Source organism: Seriola aureovittata, chromosome 7 (genome assembly GCF_021018895.1).
Source record: "Seriola aureovittata isolate HTS-2021-v1 ecotype China chromosome 7, ASM2101889v1, whole genome shotgun sequence".
In the NCBI taxonomy this organism is placed as follows: Eukaryota; Metazoa; Chordata; class Actinopteri; order Carangiformes; family Carangidae; genus Seriola; species Seriola aureovittata.
This window is the reverse complement of record NC_079370.1, coordinates 2,079,202-2,106,330: the sequence shown is the minus strand read 5'-3', so window position 1 is coordinate 2,106,330 and position 27,129 is coordinate 2,079,202. Positions and strand designations below refer to the sequence as shown.

At 40.1% G+C, this 27,129-nt stretch overlaps 3 protein-coding genes across 5 annotated transcripts in view; 1 reads left to right on the top strand and 2 right to left on the bottom strand.

The window, feature by feature from the left end:
* Window positions 1–412: 412 nt before the first annotated feature.
* si:dkey-256h2.1 (uncharacterized protein LOC337520 homolog) lies at window positions 413–12,471 on the bottom strand. The gene is made up of 12 exons (XM_056381650.1): window positions 11,837–12,471; window positions 9,418–9,557; window positions 9,060–9,235; window positions 8,384–8,544; window positions 7,956–8,096; window positions 7,121–7,242; window positions 6,429–6,597; window positions 5,695–5,834; window positions 3,018–3,172; window positions 2,792–2,918; window positions 1,791–1,924; window positions 413–646 (listed from the first exon to the last, which is right to left on the bottom strand). The coding sequence occupies exons 1-12, from the start codon at window positions 12,301–12,303 to the stop codon at window positions 521–523; spliced, it is 2,058 nt and encodes a 685-aa protein (XP_056237625.1). The 5' UTR covers window positions 12,304–12,471; the 3' UTR covers window positions 413–520.
* A 1,490-nt stretch (window positions 12,472–13,961) lies between these two features.
* On the top strand, window positions 13,962–15,762 carry LOC130172753 (protachykinin). The gene is made up of 5 exons (XM_056381662.1): window positions 13,962–14,333; window positions 14,524–14,626; window positions 14,715–14,738; window positions 14,822–14,878; window positions 14,967–15,762. The coding sequence occupies exons 1-5, from the start codon at window positions 14,235–14,237 to the stop codon at window positions 14,975–14,977; spliced, it is 294 nt and encodes a 97-aa protein (XP_056237637.1). The 5' UTR covers window positions 13,962–14,234; the 3' UTR covers window positions 14,978–15,762.
* Window positions 15,328–27,129, bottom strand: part of septin7b (septin 7b) — a 125,955-nt gene continuing 114,153 nt past the window's right edge. For 2 of the 3 annotated variants that reach the window (XM_056381652.1, XM_056381655.1), the window contains exons 6-14: window positions 24,343–24,460; window positions 23,510–23,602; window positions 23,303–23,399; window positions 22,961–23,012; window positions 22,591–22,719; window positions 21,190–21,210; window positions 18,906–19,041; window positions 17,921–18,063; window positions 15,328–16,641 (exon numbers count right to left, since the gene is read on the bottom strand). In XM_056381652.1, the coding sequence (XP_056237627.1) occupies window positions 16,602–16,641; window positions 17,921–18,063; window positions 18,906–19,041; window positions 21,190–21,210; window positions 22,591–22,719; window positions 22,961–23,012; window positions 23,303–23,399; window positions 23,510–23,602; window positions 24,343–24,460 (829 nt within the window). In that variant the 3' untranslated portion in view covers window positions 15,328–16,601. The remainder of the gene's footprint in view (window positions 16,642–17,920; window positions 18,064–18,905; window positions 19,042–21,189; window positions 21,211–22,590; window positions 22,720–22,960; window positions 23,013–23,302; window positions 23,400–23,509; window positions 23,603–24,342; window positions 24,461–27,129) is intronic. The other variant, XM_056381653.1, reaches the window with a different exon arrangement.

Sequence of the window (27,129 nt, the reverse complement as noted above, 5' to 3'; positions counted from 1 at the left end):
AAGAGGGAAAAAAAAACAAAAAAACAAGCAGAAAGGTTCTAAGAGGAAGTTGAAGTTGTTGAAGTTAGAAAGAATCACCCCCATAAAAATCACATGAGGATGAGAAACTGAGTCACTGAGAAACACTTTCTTCACCCCAAAGTTTCAAGTTGGACAGGATTATATATAATTAGCGAGGAGAGGCTGCTCTCAGAACAATGCAACTTCAAGCTCAAGGCGTAAAGAGCGTGTGGAGTGGCTGTTCGGCTGCGAGGCTTCTTCTTGTTGACTTTGGAGTAGCATCTTGAGAAAAAATGCAAATGGCCGCTCGTGCGACGCGAGAGCGGCAGTTAATTCTTACTGCCGTCAGAGCCAGGTGGTTATCTCCTGTCTACGCAAATGAAACATGAGTAAGGCTGACAGCAACAGTCAGTGAAAGCAGTAGGAAAATAGAAATTTAATCTCTGACTTGACTGTACATTCAGTGTCACGTTCACTGGTGCAGATCGACATTCAGGAAGTTGACTTTTACAGTGCGAGGTCATTTGTAGAAGACAAGAAAAGAGGACATGATGATGTTTCCTGGTTTCTGAGACGGATTAGGATCCTTGCCGTCGAACAAACCGAAGTAGACGATGGTGTTGGAGTCGGATCCACTCAGGTCCAACTGCAACAGGAGAGAAACACGCTGTATTAATGAAACCCCAATAACTTTAATGAAGTACTGTTTCATGTTGTGTAAACAATAAAGCAGGCGACAGAGTGTGTGAGACCCGAGGCTTTTACACCTGGATGTCTGAACCTCACCTGCTGAGGAATAAACTAAAAAATCAGATTTAATCACAAAAAGAAATAACAAATAAAAAACTACTGCAGGTCTTGTAGAGCTCAGGAGAGAGTTTGTTTAGGAAACCCGTATTTAACGAGGCAGTGAGTTCCTCATTACGTGCAGTAACAGCATGATGGAGTGAAGGATTCTGGGAGCTGCCCACTGGAGCAGGAACAGGTGTGGTGCCTTGCTTAAGGGCTTTCTGAAGGAGGAGGCTGTTTAACAGGTGTTAATAGGACAAGCAAAGTCTGTTTTCATTATCCAATAATCTTCAATTATTTTCCTCAATAAATAAAAGTCATAAAATAGTGAGAAATGCCATCACGATGTCCAAAACGCTAATAAAAAGAAATGTTTGTTTCTAATGAGCATAGACCCAAAGAAATGAAATCTATTATCACATTAAACTACTAAGAATCCTTGCAAAGAGGAAACAGAAACTAAAGATTTTTTTAGTGTTCTTGCTTTAAAAAAAGATGAATTTACCATCAGAACTGTTGCAGATTATTATTCTGTATTTGAGTAATTTAGCAAGTAAATCTGAATCTGAGGATAAGAAAAGTGCTGCACGTGACTGCTGAGAACATGAGAGCGCTGCAGCCGGGAACAAGTCAGGAGTTTACATGATTATATCAGGAGCCTTTATGGTCAATAACTCACTTCAGAATAATTAAGCGCTCCTTAATTCTAATGGGCTTACTTCACTCAAATGCTTCACTTCAGTCTGACCTTGATTTCAGTGCAAGGTTCTTGTAAATCTACTGGAGGAGCAGAAACTCACTGGACTTTAAACTTGTCCTCAATAACCCTGAATACTGTGTGTGTGTGTGTGTGTGTGTGTGTGTGTGTGTGTGTGTGTGTGTGTGTGTGTGTGTGTGTGTGTGTGTGAATCAGGATTAGTCAGAGTGTATATTTAAGTCTGTTTTTGGTCTCCACCAGCTCATAGCCGCTAAATGCTCCCCCGTGTTCACCAGCTCCCGACCTGTTTGGTGATATCCATCCTCCAGGGGTCGACCTGCAGTCCGTCACACCAGCCTCCTCGTCCGTACAGCCACGTGCCGTATTCGTTCGGTACCGCTCCCTCTTTCACTCGCATGGCACAGCCCAGAGCGGTTCCTGACGGATCCCCAAGAAATATAAAAATATGACAATCAGTGCAACGAATTACCCCGTAATCAGTGGCTCAATGTCCGATCCTCAGGCCAATCAATCCATTAGTTGATCAACAGAAAAATCACTGTCAAAAACTGAACATTTTAGTCAATTATCAAGTAAAAATGTGAAACATTTCAAACGTTTTAGGGATTTCTTGAAAGTCTCTGTTTCATACGTTTGTAACCAGAATATCTTTGAGTTTTAGACTGAAACAATAAATATGAAGACATCAGCTCAGGTTCTGAAACTCATTTCTGACTTTAATAAAATAAAAGATTAACTGCTACACATATCTACTATTAGATTATTGATCAACATGAGATCTGTGCTTTTTAAAGTGTTCCAGCCTCAAAACAAAGTCATCTCACCTCAAGGTTCCTGCAATAACATCACTGGAAACGTTTAAATTTCCGTTTTTCTGCGCACTTCAAAGCAGAATTGATCAATATTTCTATAACGATAAAGTATCAGATGACAACGTGAAAACCTACAGAAGCCTGCAGGGAATCATCACCTGAATCTTTACAGCTTTACAGATGTTTGCAGTGAGTTACAGCTCATTGTTTAGCTGTCTGCATCACAACGTCACTGTTTTATCGATATATGTCACAACTTGTTCCTGCTGCCTCCTAGTGGCCAAAAAAACCCAAAAAACATTTATCACAGGTTTAAAGACTTTTTGTTTTTAGCCACACGGAATAAAAGTCCTTAAAGTGCTTGAGAAACTTGAAATTTAAACATCTATATCTCCTTGACAACGGGGCGAACTGCACCTGCTGAGGAAGACTGTGTGATGCAGCTGCTAAAGGAGTATGTTCCTTTCCTCACCTGCAGAATCAAAGATGCGGGTATTGTTGAACACGGCGTTGACTAAGAAGTGGTGGGAGGTGACACAAAATTCTCCGCAGCCGTACTCGTCGCTGCCGTGGCCCGTGATGACGGCGAACAGCTCCACCTGAAAACAGACACACAGCTGCTGAGATGTGCCGCAGGCGGGACGTGCCGCAGGCGGGACGGGCGCCGCGCTTTAAGAGAGCGTCGTGGGATCAGTCACCTTTTTAGTTGAAGCCGGGACCGGGAATTTGATCGGCTGGAATCCCTTGTTGTAGTTTTTGTCGAAGGTGCCCCCACTGTACAGTGACATCACTCTGAAGGGGCGGGGCTTCTCCACGCGATTACCTGTGACACTCAAAGTTTTGGATTGTTGCTCTGACAAAAGAAAGAAACATTAATGCGTCAGAAATTGTGACGGAGCCAAACCGATTAATTGATTTAATCCTACATGGAATTGAAACATTCTCACATAAAAAATGAAAATACTTAAGTTTTTATTTTATTAGTCAATTATTAGATTATTACATGAACAGCTTGTTGGGGTAATAAAGTGAGGGTGGTGACATCAGTGTTTGCTCTTTGTTTGTAAATGCATTTACTTGAACTCTCCGTCACATTTAAAACAGATTTTAGGTCCATTTAGATCATCACACCCAGTTAAACACCATCAAAAGCCTTTCTTTTGTGTGCCTCTAATTTCTGAAGAATTTGGGAGGCGAGCTTTAACATCTAAGCACCATCCAACTCACAAAAATCCATTTCTTCTTTTCATGACTTTCAGATTTCTATGCTTTTTTTCTTCAAATGTTCTTGTTCTTGTTTCTGACTGTAAATACATCTTCATCTTTCATCACTACTTTTAGTGTTGCTTGTATTTTTTTCTATACCTTTTGTAGTTTATAGGTTTAATTTCTCAGCAGTATTTAGCATATATATATATATATTTTTTTTTTTTTTTTTTTTTTTTAATAACTATTATTTTTATTTCATATTTCTTTGAAGTTGTCTGTTAATGTTAGTGTTTTAGTGTCTGAGGAACCTTCTTGAAAAACAAGATTTACATTTTCAAATGTCTTTTTTTTCTCCAGGAAGTTACATAAAAATTACAGAAATTATTTTACTCCCATATTGTGGTTAATTTTGTGTAATTTTGTCATAGTAATTATTTTGTACATCAATCATTTTGTGATCAGAGATTATATCTTTGCAGCCTGTGGGATGTAACAGACATCGAAAACAAAGGTATAAACGATTCTATGTTAATTTAATGTTAGATTTTATCTGTGTTGCATGTCACATTTTTAAGTAAATATGTATGTTTTGTTAAGTTGGTGTTTTTAGTGTGTGGACAGTGAAAATAAGTGAAGTACTGCACTATTATTGGGCAAAAAAATTTCCACGTGGCTAAATGTCATAATAACTTCAGGCAAATTATCACTTAATACAATCTAAAGCACATGACGGCAGCTCTCAAGAGAAAAACAAACTCATATCCGGACTCTAATCGTGCCCGACAGTCTCCTGATTATTCCCTAATCATCTTCTGCATCATGGTCCTACAAACTGTAGCTGAGTCAAAGTCTTTCCAGGAGATAAAATCTTTGTTTTTGCTGCGAGTGTCATCCAGATATGTTCCAGTAACTATTAGCAGACAGACTGTTCCTTCCTGCGGAGAGATTCCTGCTCTCCACTTTTCAAAAAAAACCCTCCAGTGAGAGGAAATGGACAGAAAATGTTGGGGGGTTATTTCAGTCACAGCTCTCCTCTCTCACAGAGGGAGAGCTTGGATCTGAGCTTAGCTCTGACTGTAAGTGTGCTTCAAACACACACACCTTCAGCTCCTCTGCCCACCTTCCTGTCAGTACAAAGGGTGAATGATAGGTTGTATTGTATTATTCAGTACAAGGGTTAAAAAAACTGCAGTGCTCCAGTTGATGAGCTGATATTTTGAAATAATTCAGAGGCAGAAATGTGAAGTCCATCCTCCGCCACTCATTATTCATGTACTGAAATTCTGTCAAATCTAACCATGAGCGATGATACTACTTCCTGCAGGTGGGTTATGTGGATAAAATCTTACATCATGTTCTGTAGCGGAGTCTATGGACATGATTCACTATAATTGGTAGCTTGCTGTGCTCTATGTTCTCTACACGCAGTTATTCTGTGTGTCTTTCTGTGTTAGGTCAGTGGACACGGTGACACCGTCTCTTTAAGAAAGAAGTTTCTTTGGAGTGAATAACTCCCTGCTTTTGGTTTTGGGCAATGCCATTTTTGTGCTTTTGATGTGTTAATTAAAAAATATTAACACATTTGTGCAGCAAAAGAAAGAAATTGTCTGTCCAAATATTGATATACATTCATTTTTCTGTTTATTAAATTGAGAAACTTCGGGGGAATTTGCAGGATGTAAGCAAGAAGTATCATGTTGCCATGGAGTCAAGTTAGTCGGCAGTGGGCAACAACGTTCTTTTAAACTTATATTTGTTGAGATTTTGGCAAATTGCCTCAATTAAAAGTGTGCTGAATTAGCTCTTATCAGTTCCTGTTTGCAGTGTATCCACAGATGTGCAGCCAACTGTCACTGGATCAGTGTGATACTGAAGAAAACATGGTGATTCTCAGGCAAGTTCTGCAGTCAGAGAGTCGTTTTCCTGCGGTTTCTAAGCAGATTTATGGACATTTGTTGTATTGACATCAGAGCTACTGATTTCTTCTGAGAGTGTAAGTCACACTGAATTTAAAATTGTATGTATCATGTGTGTGTTTTCAGATTTGACTCCAAAAAGAGGAACACAGGTTTTGATGCGGCACAGTCTCAGACTCACAGTACTCAACAGATCCTCACGTCATCGAACTGCACGACCCGCTCAGGGGTCACGCACATCAGCTGTTACCTGTCTGGTTGCTGAATCTCAGATTGAGGGAGACGATCCACGGCATCGCCCAGGGCACGGTCTTCATGGTGAAGGTGCATCTGTTGCTGTCCAGCAGGGGGAAGAGGGGCGACACATCTGTCAACCAGCGACCAATGCCTCTGCCAAAATAACACACACACACACACAATCATATCATATATATCAGCTAAAATAACAGGATGCAGCAGGATACAGAAACATTTACGATTATTCAAGTCTTTTTTATCTGGAAAATTCTGCTTGCCAAGAGTTAAATAAGAAGCTACAGCCAGGAGACCGTTAGCTTAGCATAAACACTGAGAACAAGGGGGAACAGAAATCCACCTACCAGCGTCTCTAAAGCTCTATAGTTAATCAGTTATATCTCGTTAATTTAATCCATACAGGAACCAAAGTGCAGGTTGTGGGTAGAAGGAGTTATGTGCTTGATGATTTCTTGGCCAGGCGCAGTAACTTCCTGGCAGGTTGATAAAATTGTTGAATTACACGCAGTGTTTAAAACTGATTTTTACTGCATCAGTGTCTCATTTACATTTAAGTACATTAAAGACTTTTAAGATAGATCAGGAATTTCCAGACTTCATAACAGATCCACAAACAGCAGAGATGGATGTATTTATTCCATAAAAGCTGTGGGTTATAAACGTGAACGGTCATTATCATAAGCATCCTTCACATTTGTGTCGTCAGGGTGTTTTATATCATCCTCTCACCTGTGGAAGGCGGTGATCCATCGGCCCAGCTCCATGTTGCAGTACACACTGAGGTGATCGCAGCAGACGAACAGCTGCACCGTGTGATCCCACTGAGCGCAGGACGAGTCTCTCCTGCTGGGACACGACAGCGACGCATCCAGCTCCAGCCTGTCAAAGTCCAACAAACCTGCAATACAACAGTACGACAACGTACGAATGTCAGTATCATTAAAATGCTTACTTCTGCTCCGCTCATGCCGCAGCAAGCGTTCACACTGTCGCTCTGATGCAAAATCCTCTTACCTCTCAATGCTAATGCTGCTTTTCAGAACAGGGTGAGCTGTTTTGGGTCCAATTAAATGGATTATATCATGAAGATCAGACTGAGAGTCCTCTCATACCACAACTACACTGGAAACTGGGAAACCTGCAATAAACTTTCTTTGCACATTATAGTTTCCTTCATTAACTTTATGCCTCAAACCCCAAAATAATTTACGTATCCTGGGTGTCTGTGGAGAGTTTTAGTGACAGTTCAAAATTATTTTTAGGGGCTTTTTCCATGTGCACATCAAAATAATAATGATGATAATTGTAGAATACTTGTCAGTTTTTGATGAAATGGCCGCTAAGCACAAAATACTGAGTGACAGTAAATAATATTGACATTTAAACACGTCATTTCACACACAGATTTCTGTTGAGGTTACCTAGAGGCAGGTCGACTGTAGCCACCGCTCCTTTCTCCCCCTGCATCTGGACTTTGTCAAAGACAGGAACCACCTTGGCCGGACTTTGAAGCTGGGTGTGCAGATCTGCGTAGAAATCAAACCTGCAGAGGGAAGCAAAGTCACTGATGAGTGCAAAAGAAAAAAACTATGATTATATTTAATATGGTGGGTGTACATATCAAATTGGAAGAATAACATAATGTAAAGATAAACAGACTAAGGATTTTTTTTAAAGAAATTAAAAGTAAAATTGATGCTACATCCTTAACATTTTTGCAACCATGCAATAAAGCTTTTAGTCTTATTTGGAAATATTTTCTGATAGTTGTTTGTACAGTGTTTAACTTTCTGTTGATCTTCGTCTACAGTTCCTGTTTTACCAGCCTAATTATTGAGCTCTGTATTAACAGACATTCGAACAGTCCTGGACTTCCCCTCACTTTCCCTCTCAGGGAATCCCCATCACCATCTGAATCACCCATCAATACTCTGATAAGTCAAGTGAACTTTGAGAGAGAGAGAGAGAGCGAGAGAGCAACGATGTAAGAATAGATCTTGTTAATTTGTTTTTGCGTGAAAATTATGCAAATTATATTTTATACTGCACCTGTAAGAAAACAAAAATACATTTTCTAAGGGGAAATGTGGGGACATGTTCATCCACACTGAAGTGCACCTGTACAATCTAACGTAGCTCAATGCAGCAAACATGCAATAAAGCTCATGGTGTCATTTTCCTCCTGGATGAGATTTACTCAGATAAAACCTGGATCTTCCGGTTACAGTCGAGTCTCATCGACACGTGAGATCTCACCACTGCGCCTGCCAGTTGATGAACCTGAACGAGGGGTAAAGGAACCAGCCCATCTCGGCCAGCGCCCCCTGTGGGTCAATACTGAGGAAGAAGTCTGGAGACGGAGTGGTCTGGAAGGACACGTTGACCTTCTGTCCCAACCTACAAAACAGATTTAAAGAAGTATACCATCACGAGACAGGCAACATTTAACAAATTAAACTTTTAATCATCTTAAATCATTTATTAAGAGATAACAACAATTTGTCTTCTCAGGAGACGTGGAATTTCTTTACAGACAATATTTTTCCCCTGAAGGGTTTCAGGACTCAGCCAGGCTTTAGAGAATCACTACTCCAACCTTTTAGAAGAACAGTTAATCTACGCTCAAGGAAGTTAAGCATCAGCGCCGGGGAGGCTTTTAATCCTTCAGGTGGGGTCAGTCCTACCTGAGCGCCTGAGCAACCGAAGGCTCCAGGTGCACCATGGCAGCTGGGATGCCCAGCCGCGAATAACATTCATCCTCAACACAGTTCATGTCCTGGATCGGGTTACCAGGGAGCGCATAGACGAGGACACCGGAGGCGTTGGATTTGGCCATGTTCTGCACCTGGAAGGAGGAACAGCATCTGATGTTGATGAATTCACATGCAATCAAAGGCAGCGCAGTGGAGACAACAACACTGTGTGTGGATGAACTGTGAAACACAGCTACAAAGAATAACAAGCAGTATGATTATAACTAAACATTATTTTTGTTATCGATTAAACAGTTTTTTTTTATTTAAATGAAATGATACATATATGTGTAATAGAAAATGACTTGAATGTCAAGTCATAAAACCAAAAACATATTATTCCACAGTTCCCCTTCTATTCCTTCTTCACTACATGACTGTCGGATCCTTCTTGTTTTAGCTGGATTACTCATCTTTCTGTGAACATGTGAGCGCACTGGGACAGAAGTGTGATCAACATTTATAAAACAGATTCCACATTTTAATTCATGCTTTGAAACACATGAACAAAAGGAATCGTTTAGGCCTCAATGATACTTTTGCAAAAGAAAACTTATTAGTAGTTGGTCATGCACCTTATATGGAGTGAGATTAAAAGTGACCAGACCTTAGTGAAGAAGGAGCAGCTGCCCTCTGACACCCAGGCCACAGCTCCCGCCACGGAGGGGGAAGGGTCACATCCGTTCCCCGCATCGATCAGCTGATACGACCTCTGACCCCAACGTCCCATCAGCCAATCATACCTGGCGTCTAGTCTCTTGATGATTACAGGCATGTTCCACCCTGTGAGGAGAGAAGAAGAATGACGAGAAACAACTCGTGCACATACGATTACTATTTTACATCACTTTCAAATAGAAGCACAATCCGCCCCCAACCACTTCGTCTCTGCTGAACAGGTGAGTCAGACAACAAACTGTGACGGAGTCTCGTCCATCAGACCGAGGCTGAGTCGGCGTTCTCACCCTCGGAGGTGAACACGGCCTGGGAGAGGCCACGGTTGTGACCCATGCAGCTCCAGTAGTAGAGCGCGCTGGGGATCCAGTTTCCCAGAGCGAAGACGGGCACGGGAGAGAAGTGAAGCCTGGACAGAACCTCCTTCTTACTGCAGAGAAGAGCAGGAGGTTAAAACACGTATTCTGTCGACAATCAAACACTGACAACTCAACTAACTACACAGCAGCTTATAATTATTTAATTTCAAACACTATATAATTAGAAAAAGAAACTTGGGCTGGAACTAATCGCAAAAACTTTCATACAGTGAATGAGTTTTTCAAGTAAGAAATTAATAGTTTAGTCTTTAAAATGTCTGAAAATTTCATTACAATTTCCCTGAGTACAAAGTCATGTCTTTGTTTTGTTCTGTCCAAAGATATTTCATTTCATTTCACTTCATTTCATTTCATTGATACAAAAGAGAATAAAAGCAGCAAATTCTCACATTAAAGAACCTGCAATGTTTTTGTATTTTTGCATGAAGACTGATGCTGTTTGTGGCACATCCCTTTAGTCTCAGATTGTAACTGGACTTCCTCTTTTTGGGTTTCAGTTCAGTAAATGTTGTGAAGATTTTTGAGACTCTTCCCCTTTTACACTTTTTGGTTGTTTTTTTTTTGGGGGGGGGTTTTACCAATGTTCTTGAGAATTGAATGTTCCTGAGAATTTGGCAACAGATATTCAGGCTGTTTCATGTTAATCATGTTTTATCTGTTTTATTTTTTTTTAACTTGTGTAATTTGCCTATTATCATTAACACTCCTTGATTTCGCTGCTGTTGTGTGTTACATTTCTTTCTAACTGGTATTCATTTTTATCACATTTACTGAGGGGTGATCCTGTTTTGATGTAATTTTGCTGCGAGCTAAATTTCCCATATGAGACAATAATGACTGAACATAACTGCTTTACAGTTTTCTAGTTTTCTATTTAATATGATCTATGTTGACAGCAGAGATTTCAACTGTGATGAATTTACCTCTTAATTAAAGTCAGTTTCCACAAGTGTGTTCAGATGAGCTTGTTACTCCCCAGTGATGACAAGTAACTAAATACATTTATTCAAACGCTTTTGCACAGATTTAAGGTATTTGTTTTTGCTAATTTGCCAAAAATACTTCCACTAAGTTTCAGAGGGACATATTGCACTTTTTACTAGATTAAGATTTTACATTAAAAAAACACAAGATTATAAAACACAATGCATTGTTAAAGAATAAACTAGTGTTTCCCAACCTTTTTGGCTTGTGACCCCTTGCAGCTGGCATCCTCATTTTAGATTTAAGTTGAATGCAGTTTCACCTAAGAGACATTTCCTCTCTAAACTTCTCAGACTGTGTCTTTTAAACCAATTCATGAATCATCTCAGATTTTTATTATGACCCTTGAAACTGCCCAGGGGCTCCAGACTCCAGTGTCAAGTTATTAACACAGAGAAGACTTTGGGTAGGGTTGGATTATTCCATCAGAGAAGAACTGTAAATCTGCAATGAACAATGATTTTAATAATCAATGAATTTCACAATTATTTTCTTTAATAATCAATCGTTCAGTGTATAAAATGTCAGGAAATAGATGGAAAGGCCCATCATTACTCCCTGAAGGCCAGGTTCACATGCTCACAGCTTCTTTTGTTGAGCACCAGTCAAGAACATGTTGAATTTACTATCATAAAAAACTGTGAAAACTAGCAAATATTCACATTTGACAAGCTGCTCCCAGTGAATTTTGGCATTTTTTCCTTTGATCATTCAAATCAGATCAAAACTGTAACCAATAAATCTCTCTCAATAAAAAACAAATCATGTCAGCTCATGAGTACTGTTGGTGTCTGGGCACCTGAGGAAATAATGAAACTGCCATGTATAGTTTGGGGCAACAGGGGCCCAACATTGTGCCCCGGGGCCTCAGGAGGTTCATCTGGTCATGGGGCCTGAAGCCTAGGTTGGGAACCACTGGACAAAATAAAACACGCTGTATATAAAGTGGTTTAAAATGCTGCTCACACTTAAAAGCATCAGTATTAACAATCTAATAATTACAGCAATAACTATATTAATCACATGGGCATTTTTCTACAAAACTATTAGGCTACTTTCACTTTTGATTATTTGAGAACATAATGCTTTTGTACTTTTACTTAAGTGGGATTTTGAATGCAGGGCTTTCATCTGTAATGGAGTATTTTCACATTGTGATCCTGCTACTTTTACTTAGATAACGGATCTGAATACTTCCTGGATACTTCAGGTACTCCGTCAGTTCTGCAGAGATGAAAATGCAGCAAGTGTGTCACAACTTTTTTTTTTTTTTAAGTGGTCTGCATTTCAGCCCCAGCCCCAACCCCAACCCCTTGCCCTAAAACAGCGCTCCCCCTCAGGTCACCTGTGCATGGCGGCCCGTTGCAGCTGGTCCCTCATCCAGAGAGCATCACTGACCGCAGAGTCGTCCAGGGACAGGAAGAGCACCTGTGTGCTGTCCGGCAGGTCCTGCACAAGGCTGGTCAGGGACGACTCCGAGCTCCACATACACTCCAGAAACCCGGACTTGTTGGTGAAGGCGTGAATGACCACAGATCCCCGCAGAGCTCCGGGCTGGTAGGAAAACTCCCCATCCAGAGTTGGGACTTTGAACGCGGCCGCGACGTCCCCCGGCTCGGGCCCGGCGGAGATCCGCGGAGCGGAGCCTTTTCTGGCTCTAAACGAAACCGTGTTGTCTTGGGACTCGCAGACCTGGCCCCCATCGTCGGTCAGTTTCATCCGCTGCTTAGACCTCCCCGCGGCTTCAGTCACATCAGCTGTCACAACAACAAGGAACCACAACAGCGAGGACCAGGAACGCAACACAGCCATGTTTCCGTTGACAGCTAGACACCGTGAACTCACCACCAACAGCAAACACGGAGCATGTCTTTCACAGAGTTTATGTTGAGTTGAAGGCTTCTTCAACGACTCTCCTCTCTAAAACGCTTTCACCGACTTCCTAAATTCACCTCCAAACATTTGAGTTGGGGGCGGGACATGCTGCTGTCTACGGCGGTCGTAGCGGGACAAACAGCTTAAAAAGCGCAAACCGTACACCGGGCGGTTGATATCGCAAAAACGGGATTTCAGTTGCAGCTGGTTGCAAAAATGTGTTGTTTGTCACTAACCTCATAATCTACAGTAGGGTAAAATTATAAATATTAAAGTCATTATAGAAGCCTATTGGGAACTTTATTAAGATGATCATGTAAACACTGGACTTGACTTTCCAGGGACAGATGAGTGGAGCTGAGAGAGTGAAAGAAGAAGAAAAGAGGAGGGAAATGAGAACAGAGTGATCCGGAGTAGCTCAAATAAATACTGTCTGATAATATTACAGTACATGTCCATGTTGTTTATCATATGATGCTATTCCTTAAAGAGATTTATTATCATTGGAGTAAATGTTCTTCTGGTGGCCTAATATTCAGTTCAGAATACTGAAGACATTTACTTTGCCTTGTGGATCTATGACTGCTCAGTTAGAGCAGCACATATTATTATGGTCTGGATTTAAATGTAGATTTGTCATCTAAACATTAAATCTGTGAACAGCATAGTGTAACAAAAATAGGTGCCAAGATTAGTGATGCTGTTTATGCCAAATTCATTCCCCACCTGTCATGTACATTCAAAATAATCACATCAGACAACCTCTGCCTCTTTTTATGTGACAGTAATGAAAATTAGTCGTTGTCAAAATCTGTTGTGTTGTGGTTTCAGAATGATGGAGACAGAGAACAATTAGATTCAAAATATGATGCAGGCTCGGGCTGATTTTTTTTTCTTGGGAAACTTTCATGTTTCTGGCTTGGTACAGTAAACAGCATGTAGCTGCTGTGAATGGGACATGGTCCTCTGAATATTGACTTAAGTTGGGGCTAAGCCCAGAATGTTTACAGTGTCAGGCCGCTGATTATTCTCACAGGAAATCATGGAACCAACCAGAACTCTAGAGCTGAAATAATTGGTTGATTTGGTTGATTGGCATTACTGATTGTTGACAGACATCAAACGTGATATTAACATTTTTGTGCTTTTGACCGTTGCTCAGACAAAAAAAATAAATTTTAATACGTTAATTTGGGTTTCAGGGAATAATAACTAGAAAATTCCTGGAGGACTTTTGAATGTGCCTGCTGCTGGGTACATGTACTTCACTCCTCACGTTTCAATCCTAACTATTATTAATTAATGCTCCATTGCTGTTATTATTGATAACACCGTTACACCTAAGTGACAGTGCTTAAATACAACAGTATATAGGAAACAGCTGTAACACTGATTTTATTTACTCAAGAACTTTTGTGCTTGAGAAATGTACATGATTTAACAACTATTTTGTACTTAACTACATTTATTTTACAGGTATACAGTTGTTATTTAACAGATGCAGATGTTATGGAGCCTGCATATGAAACACCTTGAGAATCATGCCGATATGAATCCCTGTGACTCACAGAATAATTGCCGGAGACGAGCATTGACCCACATCATTCACTCCGGCTGTGCGTAAAAGTGCCGTGTGCGCAAAAAGAGCGTTAATGGATGGTCGATGGATGGTTAATGGATCCCCGTGGCGCAATGGCGCATCATCAGAGAAGGCGCGCTGCTGTTGTCTCTTTCGGCATTTAAAATAATCCAGCAGAGAGGTGCAGACTACCTGCACGCACATACTTCTTATTAGCTGGAACCCAGACTGAAAGGATTCAGCTTTTGTTATTTTTATGCAGAAGCCTTTGGGGTGAAATAACGCACTGATGGAGATAGTTAAGCTTGTTCTGATACTCGTGCTGCTTCTGACAAACGTTTTCTGTCAAAGAATTGAAGTTGACAGTTGGACAGAAAGCGGCGAAGAGGTAAGACTTATTTAAATTCATTGCATTTGTGGATTTATTAAACTGTGGAACATAAACTGTCTGTTCGCTTAAGAAACTCTTGGGAAGAAGGTTTCTTTGGCTCAGCTGCTGGTGGAAATTAATTTGAATACAAAAAGATACTAGAAATATCCAGTCTCTGTATTTATACATTATTTCTGTCTCATACAAGAACAAGTGGCCCAACTCTGGAGTAATTCAAGACATATTAGTGAGAATGATCAGAAAACCAGGACCACGCCAATATCTCGGACTCATGGGGAAGAAAGACTCTGGTAGGCGCTTTAATGCCTCTCACAAGAATAAACTTTATGTTTTTCTCATGAGAGAAAAATCACTGTTTTCTTTCTTTGCTCCAAACAGCAAAAACGCAGACAGCTCGTAAACGTAAGTATTATTATCTTTATATCATATTTGTGGCACTGTATTTAAAGAAAGGTTGAGTCTTTATGGGATGTTTTTCTTCCCAGGGCACAAATTTCAAACCTTTGTGGGTCTGATGGGTAAAAGGAGTTTTGAGGATCAAGGTATGATTTATTCAACTGTCATATAAAAAAAAAAAAAGTCAAATTTCAGTGGAAATCTGCCTGGTAACAGCTGATCTCATCCCTGCAGGAGCCCTGTGAGCTGCACAGAGGACTGAAGTTTACTGAAGAAAACTACATTTGTTTTGTTGTTTTGTTTCATTTCAGATCGACTACAAAAAAATGTTTTATTTTGTTGAGTCATTCTGTCATTGTCTCATAAAAATGTCACATCTAACAGTGGAGTTTGGCGCCGTTGGCAATGCTGATGACACGTTTAGGCAACCAGTGACATCTAGTGGGGAAAATAAAGTGGGGAAAAAAACACTGGAAATATTAAATGATCACTAAAACTTAATGTAACGGTAGTAAAATAGTGTCATGTAAAATCACCATCATTTTAAACTAACTGTCTGCATCATTTCCCACAATAAAACCAATTCACTTCTCAATATCATCACAGGTTTATTAAGTGACTTTGTACAATACAAATGAAAAATAAAATTAAAAATATAGAGATGGAGTACATAGCCAAAGCAAATTGCGGTGTTGACTCTTCATTTCCCACTGACCCATTTCCGCAGAGTGACTGAAATATTGTTTTCTTTTCCAACACGTCCAGGATCACTGTTATATGTGAAAGTGTGGTTGTTTGTTTTTTTGATTTCAAACAGTGGACGCTGCTGTCAAGTCTCTGAGAGTTTTCTAAACATACAAAAGAAGTTATTACTTCAGCTGGCTCGGTATATATAAAAATAAACTAAAGTGAAATATAACACTTATGACATTATAAATGGTGGTCCAAGGCTAGTGGAGATAGCAAAACATAGAGGAAAAAGAAAGCGTTACATTTCAGAAAAAAAAGAAGCTTTAGCCATATTTTTTTTTTAGAAATCTATAAAAAGGCCCAAGGTTCATTTTTTATTGTTTTTCATGGTTGTAAGTTTTTCTGTTGACACCATTTAATTCGAGGCTGTCGCACTCAAAGGAGGAGGGTTACGGATTACCGGGTACACTCAAAACAAAAAGGATTAGTTAATGCCTTGTCCTCTTCTTACTTTAATACATGACAGAAGATCAGGTTAATGTTCATATACTGTTACTGTCATTTTTTTCCTGTAAACAAAAATCATTCACCAGAACTTGATTGTACAACAGTCGGACACGACTCGTGGGTAATTCTTTGTCTTAACTCTCCATAAAACTGTTTACATCAGTCATTTAAAAGCAACCTTGGGAGGGGAAAAAAGAGCAGCAGGTGGGGGCGGGGACAGTTATAACAACAACAATAATAATATCAATAATAATAATAATAATAATAATAATAATAATTAAAATAATAATATGGGTTTGGCCTTTTCTAAAATGGGGTTATTTTTTTTCTGCTGTTAAGGTAAACACATTCTTTGATGATGATGAGTCCCGAGGCAGCGAGGGGGCTCTGTGGTGGCGGTTCTGGCTGTACATTATGCAGACCCTCTCCACCCCCCCCCCACTTACCCACAAATACCCCCAGTACCCCCTCTAGTGGGTGGGAGCAGGAGCACAGCTGTGCTGGCAGACATAGCAGGGCCGGAGGAAGAGGAGGAGGAGGAGGAGGAGGAGGGGGAGGAGGAGGGGGAGGAGGGGGAGTAGGGGGGTGATGTCAGTGCCACACACTGGTGTCCTGACCGGCAACGTTGGCAAACAAAAACAACTGAAGTTGGGGTGGTCCTGCCGACTGTCTTTAAAAGATCTTGCCTTTCTTTTTGTTTTTCTCCAGAGTCCTGCAGAAGAGGAAGGACACAGAATCAGTCCTCATATCTAAAATCATATTTCAGCTCCTTTGCTTTTACATGTCCTACTATCAAATAGATACATCACTTTATAAGTTACATCTGTAGTGAACCAGATAGTAGAAACACTACACAGTGTTGAATGATGCATTTATATGCTTTATATCTAAATATACATTATCTATAGCACTGATTCCCAACATTCTGGCTTGTGGCCAGTGGATCGAGTCATTGTCGACTAATGAGCTAATGTGTTTATTATTTTTCTTTGTAATGAAAGGCCTGAAACAGTAAAACCTTCTTTGCAAAAGTAAAGATTGTAGTAATCTCCGGAGCGATAAACATTATGTTGCTTAGCGGAATTTTTTGTTCTGCTTTTCTAACCCTGTAATAACCTCATGGCCCCTCAGGGTTATTTCACAGCCCCTGACTCCCAGGCTGAGAGCCGCTGAGCTTGTCGCCTGTATATTGTATTTTCAATTGAAAATGTAAAGATTATGTAATGCTGTTCTGGCACTATAAAGCTGAATGACCTTCTCTGACACAGGCTGTGCCTGAAATGACTCGCCATTTACTCTTAAGTGCACTGAGTGCATTCAGTACATCTCCCTACGCCAATGTTTTTGACTGTCCCAGTTCTGAGGGAGGACACGAATGGCATGGACCTTACTTTCCGCTTACAATCCCGCATTTATAGATATAAACATTATTATTTTTGATGATGCAGAAAGACAAGGATTCATAAGTGACCAGTTACTGCTCATAGTAGAGTCCTGAGTGTGTGTTAAATTGAAAGAGTGACCGAGTGAACGAGAAAAATGATTTCTGATACAGCCACATTCTCAGATCATCCTCATGAAGGTGGCATTTTCTTCAGTGGTTTTGTATTTGATCACATTACTTTGTCTCTCTCGTGGATTACTTGACTTAAAGGTTGTGTTCAATCAAGAATGTAGACGGCTGGTAACTTAATATACAGAACTGTGTAAAACTTTTAGACAATTTAGATGTTTAGACTCTTCAGAGAGGCGTCTGATTGGTCCCAAACTCAGTCTGCACCATGGCAACGAACCCAAACGTAAAGCCAGAGTCATACAGAACTATGTTCAGAGACGAGGAACAAGGAGTCCAATGACAGATTGTTCAGCAACCCACAGATCTCAACATCATGGACTCAGTCTGGGATTACATGAAAGGTGTGTGTGGATGATATAGGAGTGTATGCACACAGCTGAACCATGAAAGGTGTGACAGCGAGAGCCAGCTTTACCTGGAGGCCTCCAGTTTCTGCTGCTCCAGGCGCTGCTGGGCCTCCCAGTTCGCTCTCTCATCCTCGAACACGCGTCTCTTCTCCTCCAGCTCCTTGTGCTGAGCCTCCAGGTTCTTCTTCATCTGCTCATGACGCCGCTGAAGCTACAGAGACACAGACAGGACGGAGGATGCCATCAGCACTTTATACTGAAGGAACGCAGTCAGGAAATGTACAAAACGTGAGGTGAACTTTTTCACACGTTTTATTTATTAGCTTTAACGTTTATTTCTGGCTTTGACTTGACCGTCCATTTATTTATGTACAAGAATCATTTTAATACATATGAGTATGTGTTATTGATACATCTTTAATTGATCCACAAATCAGCAAAAACAGCATTGCCTTTACACACTCTTTATATAGCATAGTTAGAGGAACCTCTCTCTTATCAGCAATAGAAGGCATCGCAGAACAATATTCAAACTGCAGGCATCAGCCAGCCTGGTGTAAACAAATTTACATCCATGTTCTTGTTGCACAACTACTTGCTGTCTGAGTGTATAAAGTACATTCATATTTTACTTCCATGTTTTCCTGATTTGAATGTCATTTTATTGCAATAATCTTAACATGTGGAAATAATCAAACGGAGCATAAATAGCTCCATGTGTTCAACAGATATTTAAACAGACATGACTTACAGTCTGCATTCACATTTACATGCACACATCCTTTATCTAAAATCCCCCCCCCAATTTTTTTGGGGGGGCGACGACTAGCAAACAGAACATTCATTTACACAAATCAACAACACTATCTCATACAGCTCTCTTGCACTTCTAACCGCCGAAACACGTCAGCACAAGAGGAAGGAAGGCGCTCAGACAGATGAGTAATTTCACAAGCGCATGAACTGCAGTATTCATTAACACAGATGTTTGTGTGTGTGTGTGTGTGTGTGTGTGTGTGTGTGTGTGTGTGTGTGTGTGTGTGTTTGTTTTACCTCTGCTTCTGAGTCTTTGAGCTTCTGCACTTTTTCCTTGACTTTCATCTCAAACACCTGCTCCATCTCCATCTCCATCTTCTTCATCTTAGCCACATGCTCTCGCCTCTCCTCCTCCATCTGGGCCAGAGGACTCCTGCACAGGGAGTACGTGAGCACGCACGCACGCACACACACACACACAGACACACAGACACACACAAACACACCAGTTTTAGACCAGCACTACACTACATCACCAGCACCGGTGTACACATCTGTATGCTGATACAGTGTAACAGTAATTTCATCCATAACTACCATGATTAGATTTTTAGTCTTACTCCAACAGGACTGTTAAAAATTCTATTCTGCAAAATGAAATCTCAGCAACCCTTCAGCAACCCCTCTCAAAGTTGTTTGCGTGCAGATTGCAATTCTCTACAGAAGAAGAAAAAGTTGAAAAAGAGAAAGAAGTAGGAGGTTTGGAAAAGAAATAGCTGGATTCTGGCTTTTCACAGTGGATTGCAGCAGTAGGGGTCGGACACCTGAAAACATGCCAGCTGGATCCCAAATCATCTGGACTGGTCGACTAAACTGGTGAAAGTAAATTTAGAACTTTTTTCTCTTGCAGAGCGGCCAGAAAAGACAGGAAACTGACTTTAACCCCCCCCCCCCCCAAAAGAAATACAAACTGTTGGGGTAGGGGAGGAAAAACAGACCAAGAGGTGTGAAGTCTTAGGAATGACAGGATCCAACAAGGCTGTGAAAAGAAAACGGGGAAACCAAAACCAACCATGGGACATTTCTGGGAACCAGGAGAGGGACCCAAAAGCTAATGCAAGGAACCTGTGAACACTGGTCGTCAGTGCAGGTGGGGGGTTAAAGGTTAGTAAAGCTCAACAGGACAGTATGTTGCAGTGTAAGTGTGCAGAGACCCGCTGTGAAATACGTGTGGAGGTTACCTGTGATTATGAGGAGTTTTATTTGGAGGAGTGATAACATGAGCAAAGCTGATAAAGTATCTCTTCAAGCTGCAATATACTGTGTTTTTTCTTTTAATGAAAACAAATACAATTAAATTAATACATTGTGTTTGTTTGTGACTGTGCTTTTCTAGAAGGAACGCATCAATCCAATATAACGATTCAGTACCAACATCAATACTGACCTTATTAACACAACCAGTCCACATTAAATACTGTTTCCTTTTTTTTTTCGGTTAATGGTTTTAATGAAATCAATTGTTTCCACTTTAAGTTACATTCATTCAGTCCCTGCAGGCTGTCCACTCTGGCTTTAGCGCCACAGAAATCCCTGGCCTCCTTTTGCCTTACATAACAGGGATTCAGGTGAGTTAAACATAGTAAGGTAAGGAGATTTTTAATGTGGGAGACAGAGAGCACTGGTAACAGTTAATTGGTAGAGACATATACACTGAGCCAGGAGATTGGAGTCATATTAGGAGGGAAAACTTGGATTGATGCATCCCCTAATTTCTATAATTCCAGATACTAAAGTCTTATGGCGAGGCTTTAAAGTAATTCTTTAAATGTTTTGGTGTAAATACATCACTTTGTGAATATAAAGACAAGCTTAGCAGTTACGGAAGTACGCAATAACAACTGTAAAAGGAAAACAAACTAATGTTGTTAGGATGGTGGTGCTTGGTCATTACGCTTTAACATAAATCTAGTTAAAACGAAATTTGGGACAAGTTCGGCACATAAATGTTGTGCATGTTCGTCTTATTTCTTACTAATACAGATCCTCTGAATTTTGCAGTTATTCACCATCCGCCTCAGACAAGGTGACTTTTCAGAGTTGATGTAAAGAGGGACACTAAAGGTGGAATCCAGCACCACCACAACAAACACATTTTTGTCTCCCAAGGGAAAACCACTTCAACATTGTTGTCATAAACACTGGTAACCACTCCAAACGTCTCATGTGCAGGTCTCTGTTATTAGTCCAAGCAGGGCTAATAAAAGCAGCAGGTGGAAGCAGCAGTGAACGCACCAGTGGAAAGACTTAAAGGATTTGTTGTTGGGGGAAAAATTACAGCATCACATTCGTAGGTGTCAAACTAGATTTTATAAGGAGGAGCGGCAATTCACAGTTTTCCCCCCGCTGTTCCTGGAAACATCTACTGACGGGGGGAGGGGGAAGTCGGGGGGGGGGGGAAGCTGACTCGAGTCAACAGGGAGGAGAGAGAACACCCAAATGCAGCCAATAAGGGAGAATAGAGGAAGGATAACATCTTAAACAAGGGTCTGAAAAATAAGTGAAAAAAATGACCACTTACATTCCTTCAACTGTGTCAAGTCTAAAAAACAAAAACACATACAACCAAAACACACACACACACACACACACACACAGAAACACACACACACACACACACACACACACACACAGCATGCAATGATGAGGTCATGCACTAAAATAAACCTACAGTCTATTAGGCGTGTTCTGTGACTCAAACTACTTTCTCACTGCAAATGGAAAAAAAAAAAAAAAAAAAAAAGAGAGCTTGGAAAAACTTAACAATGTGGGCTTTGTGAGCTGGGTGTCAAATACATTAGCGGAGTTGCTCAAATGTTTAGCTGTGTGTTAGCATCAGCAGTGTGAGGCCTCTATTCAGCTGTAGAGCAAAATCAGTGGCATGATTTTATGCAAGGTAGTACGGTGAGAGGCTACAACAAAAAGCAAAACCATTGATTGATTCTCAGACATCACAAACAGAGGACGTATGGTCGATGAATGAAGCCCCAACCTTCGCTTTTCCAGTTACCTGGAACCTAAATACCTAAATAAAATAGGATATGAATAAAACATTTGACAACTCAGTCATCTGCAAACACTTCCTACAGGCCAAATGACAGTCATGCTGCTTTCACAAATGTTTCCTACAAGGTTTAACACATGCAACTGGCAACTAGAATTATGGTTGTATGCTTCGGCCAACACGTCAAGTTGCAGGAAATATGGTCACAATCTCCTTCTGTTCTTGAGTTACAACTCTGAATAATGACCACAAGTGCTTTTTATCAGAGTGAAGTGGACCTTTGATTGTTTGGATATAAAATGTCATCACTTCATCATTTTATCCTGTTAGACATTTGTGTCAGACTTTGTGTGGCCAGAAATGTGTTTTGTGAGGTCACAGTGAATATTTGTTCCCTGATATTAAGTTGTCTAACGTATTAGTCCCAACAGTCCCTGCAACATCTGCATCTGTAGATTCCATTAAGCATGAAATACACTGAAATCGTGTGTCCTATGTACTGTTGTTTGTAGCTATGCACCCGGTTTGGGTTGAGGTAGTTTTTGAATATGGGTCTAAATCTTCTATTATTCACCTGCTGACATTTTTCTAAATCTGAGTTTGAAAACAGAATCAAACTTTCAGATAAAGACTCATTCTGTAAACACCTGGTGGGGGATAAAACTTTCCATATGTAGGAAACATTTAGCAGCATTTGGTTGGTTATACAGTAATCCCCCAAATCTTAATCATCTTGAAAATTAGCTTCGTACACAAGGGAATAAAGCAGGTTCTGTTCTATCCTACACGATCATAAAAAAGGCAGTTCATCAATAACTTTCATTTTATCTACTTTTTCATTTTTCAGAAGTGAATGTCTCCTCCCTGCCTGCGCTGACTGAAAACCACTGTCTGTATTGTATTTTGTCCAGGACTTACTTGGTGGACAGTTGTCCTTTGGCCCTGTTGTTGTCAACTCCATTGTAGGTGACAGCGGCCAGCTTCCTGCTGCGGTAGTTTTCATAGTGGACATTGTTCGTCACATCCTTCAGGTCCTGCATGTGAGTTCTGGGGACAAACAACAAAGAATTTCATATATTTAAAATCTCTAACACAGTTACTAAGTTAAACAACTGACATTCATTTTATAATAAAAGCATATTTTACTATTGAAGAATCAGCACTAGCCTCCTCAGAAATCACATAAACAGTCTTAAATGAGCCTACGTTTGTCGACTGTCTGGTGGATTAAAGTGTTTATTAACTGTAAATGATACAGGTTACTTATCCTCTTTGTATTTTCCAGTACCTGATGAGCATGTCCCTGAGGATGGTGAAGTCGCAGTGGTCACTGTTTTCAACTAGGAGGGAAGAGAACACGTTATTCGAGCCGAATTATCAGTTAAAAGAAAAAGTAAGTAAGTAAGATCTTCTGACGCACTAGACAATACAAGGCAACATGTGCACATGAGTAATAAGTAATGTTCAGTTCCTGTTTTCAAGAATGCTGTTCTGTAAAGATATATTTTTACATATATTTTTAACTCTCATTGTATCTATCTAAAGTCTCCGGTTGTATTTCGATGCATTACTTACTTTCTTTCAGCATTTAAACATTTCACTGTGGTAATATTACACTAAACTTTCATACCTTCTGCAACCCCCCAGGGGTACTGTCTCCCTCTGACCCTTTTGCCGTTCACCTCAATGATGGTGTTGCTTCCTACTACAGCCAGTGGCAACTTGTCCTGGCAAAAGAACAGTGTACGAGTATAATTAATACCAGTGTTTGAGCCTGGGTTCGTAACAAACTAGTACTCTTATGTAATTTGATGTGTGGCTCTGGCAGGTGACATACCTTGATCTTCTTCACCAGCCTGTTCTCCTCTTCGTCGTCTGTCTCGGGGAACTCGTAGATCTTGATTTTGTGCTCTTGGATTTCCCGCATGATCTGGTGCAGAACAGGAAAAGAGAAGATCTTTGAGCTGCTGACTGGAAATGACTAAACTAAACAAACAGGACCTTAGGCTCATGCTGAGCCAGGAAAATCATTCCAACAGTTTAATTTTAATTACAAGGTAACACATTATCTAATGTAAAAGCTGTAGTACGCAATATGAATTTGTCATATGTCTGACAAACATGTGGTCACATCCTGTCCACACTGCTATACTACTCATATTCATATTCTGTAGTTTCATGATACATTCAGTTGCAGTTTTGTTTCTCCTCACCCAGTCTAGTGTTAATATAGTGACGTTATGATGTTGAAGATTAATTTTTGTGTTTGTCATGTTGTTTTTGTGGTTGTGCTCCACAGTCTAATCTTAATGGTGACACTCAACCTTCTAGATACTTCCTTGACACTTAACTTAATTTTATTATACTACATTAGCTAGTTAATGTCAGCAATGTTTCTAGTAAAAGTATGACACAAAACCAAATTCAGACTTTTAGCAATCTTTTTTCTTTTCAAAAAATTGTACTTGTGTACTTTACAGACAACTGTTGACAGTTTAGGACATGTGGGTCATCACTCTACAAACAGCTGCAACATCCCAGAGGTCGTTCTTTACTTGACTTTGCATCAAGATGCGCAGTATTGCCATCATACCGATGACTACAGTAGACAAAAGAAATCCTCAGAGAGAGTTTTTTCTGCAGTAGTGTGCAGCTGTGGAAACCACTGACCTGCTTCTTGAACTGTTGGCATTCCTCTGGAGTGAGGGTGTCTGCTTTGGCGATCAGTGGGATGACATTGACTTTCTCATGCAACCGTTTCATGAACTCAATGTCCAGGGGTTTCAGTCTGCGGAGAGATAAAGATACAGCTTTACATTTATGACTATCTTTAAATCATGTTGAGATATTGTCTAGTTAATACTTAGTATTATATCTTGAATGCACAAGTCTGTCTAGCACATTCAAGTTCAACATAATTAATCAAACTGTTGTGAAGTCTAGTCCTTTGTCATCATTGGAATAAAAGAAGATATTTTGGGGTTTTGGATTTACATCTGATCACTGTTCCTTGGTTAGTTCTTCCTTAGACATCAAAATAATAAATGTAGTTAAACCAAATATAGCAAAGTATCTGTGACGCCTGACTGATGTTTGTAATGTCTAGGAAAATGACCTTGTAGTCGTGAGAAAGGGTTGCTATTCTTGGCTGTTTTTTGATCTGAATAAATAACATTTGACATTACTGAAGTTTTGAGTTATAGCTTTGCATTTCACTGTATTTGGTTATGTAATATATTCACATCTTCATTTAATTCTCTTATGGCCTTGTGGAAATATCCCTCTGAATCAAACTCTGCCCAGAAGCAGTATGTGTTGTTTTTAGTGGTTAGAGTGGGATGCATGTTTGTCATGGAGCCAACAGCAATGGAGGTCAATATACAGCACAGTGCTGAAAACCTGAATGCAACAACTGGTAGTTATTATCTAACAGAAGAGTAACAAGACAAGCAACTCCACTAGTTATCTATCCATTAGCTTATGAAAACCTTTAATGAGGCGCCTACAGACATCATTACCGGGTGATGTAATTGATGCTGTTGCACACTTGAGTCTGATAAACCAAACAAATGATAATAAACAGCTGGCCTGTTGCAGTAGTACACATTTACAAACAATGCACCACTTTCAAAAATAGCTTTCATTGCTAAATGTTGGCTGACATGAATATTTCACAGATGCCTTGTAACCAAAAAAAAAAAGAGAGAGAGAGAAAGAGAAAGAGAAAGAGAGAGAGAATATTTTTCTGTTGGACTAATTGACTAATCATTGCAGCTCTACATCAACATACAGCAGTTGATTATCAAAATGGTAGAGTTGTAAATAATCAGTATTAGCCCTCAAAATGTTGCATCAGTGTATACATAATCAGCTATACTGATTTATTTTCCGTATTTACAATGTTTTCTATAAATAAGCAATACAAAACCTGATTGTTGTTTAGGTGTGTTTTTTTGTTTTTATTCTCTTTCTGCATAAATCTTCTTTCCCGTTTTATAAAGTGTATTGAGGAAATATGTGGTTTTACACACAAAACAAACTTTCTTACTTACTGATGCCCACACCTGGGTTTAAGCAGTTTGAGAATTTTATGATGTAACAGAAACTGATGTGGGTGATCACTTCCTTCATGAGTCACCCTTAGGGTTGTTCACAATTAACTACTTAACTGTTGACCTACAATAAGAATTTTGACTGATTAATACTAATCAGTCAAACAGTTCAAATATCCTGGGACATCAGTACCATCTGAGCAGGTATTCTCCACTGCAGGTCTCACAGTTAACAGACTGTGCACCAGACTAACCCCACGGCATGTCGACATGTTGCCATTTCTACATAGAAACCAGTAGACAAGCTGTAAGTCTGTGCTGTGCTATGCTGAGGAGTGAGGTAGCCCTGGCATGTTTACTTCATTTTGAGGTTTAATGTCAGTCTGACTCTGTGTCACGCGAGGAGCAGCCTGGCTGTTCACACCAGAAGCACAATCCTCTACACTTGGAAAAAACAAACAAAACAGAAAATGAACATCCCTCATCACCTTCTTTAAACCTTTAAGTAAACGAGTTACAGTTAAATATTCAGACTGTCTCGTGTTCGAGGTCACTGTTGTTGTTGTTGTGTGAGAGCAGTCAGCTGGTGTGATAAGGGGATGCTCTGTGTGTGTTTGTGAGAACATACGCTGCACATCCTCAAGGCTAAAGTACAGCTTGCGTGGGGACAGAGGACACGCTTGTACAAACACAATGTCTCACAGAGGACGGACAGACATAAGATGGAAAAGAAAAAAAAACACACAAGGAGAAAGGAGGACAGAGGCTTCTTCACTATTTACAGCAAGTCATGGTCAACAGCTTTAAGGACATGTGAGCACACGCTGGACATTTGCATATACACAAATGAAGCAGTTCCACAAAGACGACACAAACACAACATTATCCAGCCGTACAATGACAAACAGCAGCATCTCCTATTGTATTTTCTAAGGTCAAGAGCCATGACTTGTGGCAAACTTTCATATCAACATCATTCTAAACTGATACATACATTCAAAAGGGGTTATTGACTGAATACCAGCAAAAGCTTTTTGTTCATGGCAGGAAATAACTGCTTGAAGCCTCATTTTTCAATTTCACTACACCCACACTTTGACTGAATTGTGCAGCACACAAGAGACGTATACTTCTTAAAAGAAAGACAAGAACCTCTTAGCTGTCCAATAACTATAGAAGATCTGGTGGCTTGTGAATAATAAACATTGAAATTAAAATTCCTCACAGTCGTCTCTTTATGAAACATTTGGCAATCAGTATCATCTGCTGGGCATTTTGCCAGCGTCTTCGTCTGCATTGCTTGCTTCCCCCCATTTTTTCCCTTTTTACAAGCCTCAAGTTTTAACCCTTATTTTGCAAGACAAGCTGACTCAGTCTCACGTTATCATTTACAGCAATGGCCCGT

What these genes read in the sequence shown, in the direction of transcription:
- si:dkey-256h2.1 (XM_056381650.1), bottom strand. Translation starts at nt 12,303, where the DNA reads ATGGCTGTGTTGCGTTCCTGGTCCTCGCTGTTGTGGTTCCTTGTTGTT. An exon ending in TCGGTTGCTCAGGCGCTCAG is followed by an intron (nt 8,097 to 8,383) that starts GTAGGACTGACC and finishes TCTGTTTTGTAG; the next exon opens with GTTGGGACAGAAGGTCAACG. An exon ending in GGATGGATATCACCAAACAG is followed by an intron (nt 647 to 1,790) that starts GTCGGGAGCTGG and finishes CTCCTGTTGCAG; the next exon opens with TTGGACCTGAGTGGATCCGA.
- LOC130172753 (XM_056381662.1), top strand. Translation starts at nt 14,235, where the DNA reads ATGGAGATAGTTAAGCTTGTTCTGATACTCGTGCTGCTTCTGACAAAC. An exon ending in GGACAGAAAGCGGCGAAGAG is followed by an intron (nt 14,334 to 14,523) that starts GTAAGACTTATT and finishes GTCTCATACAAG; the next exon opens with AACAAGTGGCCCAACTCTGG. An exon ending in AACGCAGACAGCTCGTAAAC is followed by an intron (nt 14,739 to 14,821) that starts GTAAGTATTATT and finishes TTTTCTTCCCAG; the next exon opens with GGCACAAATTTCAAACCTTT.